Source organism: Triticum aestivum, chromosome 5B (genome assembly GCF_018294505.1).
Source record: "Triticum aestivum cultivar Chinese Spring chromosome 5B, IWGSC CS RefSeq v2.1, whole genome shotgun sequence".
NCBI classification, from domain to species: Eukaryota; Viridiplantae; Streptophyta; class Magnoliopsida; order Poales; family Poaceae; genus Triticum; species Triticum aestivum.
Genome location: NC_057807.1, coordinates 533,388,864 through 533,394,728, shown reverse-complemented (window position 1 = coordinate 533,394,728; position 5,865 = coordinate 533,388,864). Strand labels below are relative to the sequence as shown.

Here is a 5,865-nt window from a genome sequence, read left to right as displayed (position 1 = left end):
CTCCTGAGAAACATACCTATATGAATTTGACTGTTAAAAGTCGCAGTGTGTGAGATTGGGTGTTCTCTAATAAATTTCATGAAAGGCCCTGGAGTATGACGTATACGCTCCACCCGCGGGAAAGTCTTGCGGCAGCCTAATATCGGTCAAGAATTTGTGCGAAACTAGTCCCGCAAAAAACTTGTAGTTCAAGGCATAGTCCACTATTCAAGTTGTGGTCTAGCGTATCATAAAGTTCTAAGTAAAAGTTCAACTTAATAGTCTCCACTAAACAGAGTGCGGCTAATCTGCACCCATGCTTAGAAAAAAATTCAAAACAAATACTAGAAAAATTTAAAAAATTCCAATTTTTTTTTGTGGTGGTAGATAATTTGACGCGTGAGGTGCGCCCCAAAACTCAACTCATTTGAGCATCTGAGCAGCTCTCGGCAAAAAAGACAAAATGAGGGTCTGTAAAAATGTTTACTGTTCACGCACTGTTTTGACCAGATTTGTCTTTTTTGCCGAAAGCTGCTCAGATGTCCAAATAAGTTGAATTTTGGGGCGAACCTCACGCGTCAAATTATCTACCACCACAAAAAATTGGATTTTTTTTTGAATTTTTCTAGTATTTTTTTTTTTGAATTTTTTGCTGAGAGGGAGCAGATGAGCCCGGGCACCGTTTTGAGTTTTCGCCACTAACCATCGATATATATACAATGTTTTGGAACTAAATGATGACATGTGCCAGTGAGATTTTGTGAGGGATTGTTGGAATTTGTTAGTAGGCCTTTGGCCCAAAGCCCAACTAAAAATCTAAAATTCTCATGCCCATTCATGCATGGCCGTGAGTGGAACTAAAGTTTAGTCCCACCCCGGAAGTTGAATGGGAGTTGCACCTCTTCGTAAGGTGAACTCTTCTAACACTTGTATGAGCATCAGAAGAGGAGACCTACACGCGCGCTCCTCCTCCTCCTCCGCGCCGCGCTTGCGTTTCGGGAATGAGCCGAGCGGAGAGCAAAGCTATGCACGTTGTCTATATTTTTATACTCGGGAAAATTAATGCGTCATTAATTAATAATTAATAGACGCTTTAATTACCGAATCGTTCTGATTTTTTTGGATCGCGACTTGGCGTGGGGTTTACTCCCACGACCTACCCGACCCGTATTATATAGTCAGGCAGACATCTACCCTAGACACCATCGCATCATATGGTTTCGCACCGTTTCAGATCATTGCGCCGCCACGCAAGTCTTCTTCATCCCTCTTTCCGGCGTGCACCGTGAGAAGGGACAACAGGCCTCCGAACCTCGCCTCTCGTGATCCTTTACGGGGGAGGGACGATCAGATTTTCGGGGAGCGCACTCGCGCGACTGTTAGCAACGACGACTTCTTCCCTGACCTCGCCAACCTCTTCCTCAACGACATGGGCGACAACGTCAATGCCAATGGTTCTGCTCCCATTGCACCGTATGTGATTCTGTCCCTCTTGTTCGACATCGTGGTAGAATTCATGATTCTGGTCTATGCCTTAGAATTCATGATTCTGGTTTATGCCTTAGATTCGATCTGTTCATCTACTATGCTAATCCGCACGATTAATTCAATCTCTGATATTGCTGTCATGATTTATTTTGTGTTTATTCGGATTAAATCTCATCGTAATTTGCTCATGATTTCAAAATGATGTACTATATTATATAGAGCCGGATATTGTTCTCCGAGTCTAGCATTGACTAGCCACTTCTCACCCCCGAATCTGATTTCTTATCTGTCTTTAACGGCGAAGAATCCATAGCTAACGCTTTTTTAATGGCAAATTAAGTTGACACAAGGATGAAAATTCCCTCTAAGAAGCATAGCAAATCATTGCCAAAAACTGAAGGAATTGCCATGCTTGCTACTCCCTCCGTTCCTAAATAGTTGTCTTTTTAGAGATTTCAACAAGTGACTACATACAGAGTAAAATGAGTGAATCTACACTCTAAAATATGTCTACATACATCCGTATGTTGTAATCCATTTGAATGTCTAGAAAGACAAATATTTAGAAACGGAGGGAGTAAAAAGAATTGCCATCCTAAAAACACGTTTGATTTGTCATGGTTAAAAGCCTGGAGTTCGGCTTGTAGCGAAATCCTAAAACAAAGAGGGTCTCCCATTTATCCCGATTTTATAGAGTGATAACACCAGGCTAAAACCAAAAAACGATGGAAATACTGTTCGGCACTACAAATCTGCCCCGATCTGATCTACGAGTACCTTCTACTAACACAGAACGAGTGTTCCCCTCACGTCTGCCTTCCAACACATCCTGCAAACCGAAGCCGCACACGCAGCGCGTCCCAAATTACTCACAGGACAGAACTAAAACCTACACGTCCAGCGACAAGAATCTGAATTGCTACTCAATCACGGCGCAGAAACCCGAGGCACAGCAGAGCGATATGAAGCCCGACGATCAGCTCCGACCACCGCACCGGCGACCCCAATCTGGACGCCGAGGAGTGCGACGGCTGTGCGGCCGGCGATACCCCAGCAGCTGCCACAACCAACAAGCCGGTGTCAATGACAATGGCATTTGTACACAACAATGACAATGTACAGCCAATGGCTAAGCGCTCACCGTTGCACACGGAGCTGGTGGTGAGGTTGGCGAGGATGGTGAACGAGGTGCTGTTCGTGTAGCCGGCGTAGGAGCACGTTGTGCTCTCGCAGGTCGAGGTGGCGGACGTCGACGTGTTCCCGAGGAACAGGTCTCCGCATTTCGCCGCCGGGCAGGAGGGTGTCAACCCTTGCGTCGGCTGGCAGTCCAGCCTGAACATTTTCAGAGCATTGCCAAGTTCAGATTTCGTCAGTTTCAGTAGCACGTACAGTACTCCCTCCGTCCGGAGAAGCTTGTCCCTGGGACAAGCTTGGGACAAGGAGGGAGTATAATTTAGTAGGAATGAGAAGAAGCTGACTGGCCCAGGAAGTACTCACTGCCAAGTGGTGGAGCTGCAGCCGCACATGATGCAATTGTTGGCCGTCAGGATGTAGCTCGCGTTAGGGACGCGGAGGTTGCGATCGATGGCCGAGCTGCTAATGGCAGAAGAGCAAGCTGCACACAAGTATCACGGTATGTTAAACCAGAATTTCTAAACTGAACTCTGTATGAGTAACTGTACAATTCGAAGGTATACCATGTCCCTCGCAAACAAAAAGTACAGTAGTATATATTATATGGAGTATTAACTTGCGGAAGCGTTACAATGTTCGTGACACTATGCCAGGTTAAGCTTGATGACAGCAGTTCAGTCAAATTCAGAGAGATAAAGAGCAGAAAGTAAACTGTAACGAGCATCTCAACATATACAAGCTTTGTCATGAATCGGAGAACCCAAATTAACCAGGTGGTATATGTATGAACATATCAAATGACTTGCAAATTAGAAGACAGATAGATTCTTGACTGAATTATTTGGTCCTGCTACGATCATTTAACCCGGCTAGTAGTACTACAATTCTTTTGGTCCAATTTTTTTCCTCGGAGAAAGAAGATGTATAACCTCCTGGAATCAACCATACCATACGAGAAATGTTAACTGTTCATAACTTCAGATTCAAGTGGCAGCATATCCAAGACTCTAATCTGAACCGAGGTATGATATGTGTTGCAACTTGCTAGGTAGAAAACCCCTTTTTGCCCATCACAAGCACAACTTTTCAGGGTAAACAATCTGAAAAGCAACCTCGGGACATTGTGAAAAAGTACTACTACTCGTACTACAATCTACAAAGAGTCAAAGAGGGTCAAGAAAAGAGATAGTAGAACTTTCAACTTTGTGTTGGCAAAGCATCTCCATGGCTCCCTCCACTTTTACCAGTAGAAAGAACCTAAAAAGAGTTCAGAAAATGTTTGATAGATGCAGCTTCACATCAGCAACTGCCATTGTATCCTATAATTTGTTGGATCCACCAATAATAAAGAAGTACATATCGCACAAGCTATCAGTAGCAAACTATCGCAAAAAGAAGAGATATCCTAACGGTTTATCATTGAACAACAAAAAAGAGGAGGCAAAATGCATATATAGGAAGAAAAAAAAAGCTGAATCTTGGAGCAATGGCAAGTTAGCAACAAGAAAAGAGAGACAGAGGTCTTTGTGGCGGCACTACCTCGGAGCGGCACGTCGAGGACCTGGCCGGCGAGGAGGCTCTTGGCGTCGGGCATGCGGTTGAGCGCCAGTAACGTCTCCTCCGTGGTCCCGTACTCCTCCGCAATCCCGGCGACGGAGCTCCCGGCAGGCGCGACGTACGTGAGGTGCACGACGGGCTCCCCTCCGACGGGGTCGCAGCTGCAGGGCAGCGGCACCCAGAGCTCCTGCCCCACGGCGACCCGGTTGGGGTCGGACACGTTGTTGGCGGCGGCGATGTCGCGGTACGTGACGAGCCCCGCGAAGGCGCCGCGCGCGACGGCGTCGAGCGTGTCGCCCGCGCGGACCTTGTACGTGGGCCGCTGGAAGGTGGCGCCGGCCCCGCCGGAGCAGAGGCAGGGCAGGCGGACGCGGACCGGGGACGGGGCCGGGGCGGTGGTGGGCGTGGAGAGCGGGAGGTTGTTGGAGGCGAGCAGCGCCCGGTGCGAGCGGAGCTGGAAGAGCGCGCGGACGGCCGCCAGAGTGGTGGCGTTGGGCGGCGAGTAGGAGACCAGGGCCTGGCAGGTGGACGCCCGCGGCGCCGTCGCGTTGCACGCGAACCGCGCGGCCGCGGCCGGGGTAGGGGACAGCGCCGCGAGGGTGACGAGGAGGAGGGCGGGGAGGAAGCAGGGGGGCGCCATTGCCGGCGTGGCAGCGTGCTGGAGCTGGAGCTAGTGGGAGAGTGGGACTGTGTGGGTGGTGGTACAGTGGAGCAGTACGGGGCGGCGTGTGTGAATTTGTTTGGTCTGGCTGTTTAAATGTTGGGGAGGCGCAATGGCGCGGAGGTAGAGGAGGAGGAGAGCGGTGGCGGTGGTCCGTGGCGTGGGGCAGTGCGCCTGCACGGCGGCACGCGGGGGCGAGGTGGGCGGTGGGGCTGGCAAGGCAATGGCATCGCTTCCCGGGTTCCCCGCCCTCGGACGCCGTTGGCGGGTGGTCAATGCGGTTTTGACGAGGGATCCAGGCCGTGCGATTCTGGTCGCACGGTGCACACCTGCGCTTGTAGTAAGCGGGCCCCGTGTGCGCGCGTCCACTGGCCGGAGCACTGGCCGCCTGTCGCGGTGGCAGGCGGGCGAGGTGCGCCCTTTCCTCATATCGGCGTCCATTTACTGCAGTTTTCCTCATTTATTGCAGTTTTCCACCTACGTGAAAGGCCCCAAGTTTGTACAGTACGCTGCGCCTTGTAGTAGTACTACTACGAGTAGGAAGTGGATCGTACTCCCTCCGTCTAGGTGAGTAAGTCATCTTAGGCTGTGCACCGTGACCAAGGAGGAGGGGAAAACGAGAGACATTAATGTTTATTTGCTAATTAATAGTATTGCATGCAATGAACTAACCACTGCATGTCATGTTTGATAGTCTCAGGTCATTAAAAGCATGCACACCCTCATCTCTTATTGGTTGATATGTTAAGAAACAAGAAACGAGGTAGAAGTTAATGCATCGCGCCTACGTGTTTTGGGATTATTTGGTTTTCATGAGATGACTTACACCCCTAGACGGAGGGAGTAAACAAATAAATTCGAAATGTTAATGTCCCCGTGACACCGTGGGGCACGGCGTGTTTGGCCTCTCCGCCCCGAGTACTTGTAGCTGATCGTATGTACTCGTCAACGTTGTTTACCAAATTCTGTCGCACCACGGGTCGACACGCACTTGGCACGGAGCCGGCCGGCGCATCCACGGTCCTATGCACGTCGCACCCCAAGAA

At 49.7% G+C, this 5,865-nt stretch overlaps 1 protein-coding gene across 1 annotated transcript; it reads right to left on the bottom strand.

Annotated features, from left to right (window-relative positions):
* Window positions 1–2,122: 2,122 nt before the first annotated feature.
* On the bottom strand, window positions 2,123–5,018 carry LOC123112993 (chitin elicitor-binding protein). Its single transcript, XM_044534091.1, has 4 exons — window positions 4,141–5,018; window positions 2,965–3,082; window positions 2,609–2,799; window positions 2,123–2,524 (listed from the first exon to the last, which is right to left on the bottom strand). Exons 1-4 carry the CDS (start codon window positions 4,796–4,798, stop codon window positions 2,391–2,393), a joined length of 1,101 nt encoding a protein of 366 aa, XP_044390026.1. The 5' UTR covers window positions 4,799–5,018; the 3' UTR covers window positions 2,123–2,390.
* Window positions 5,019–5,865: the final 847 nt, after the last annotated feature.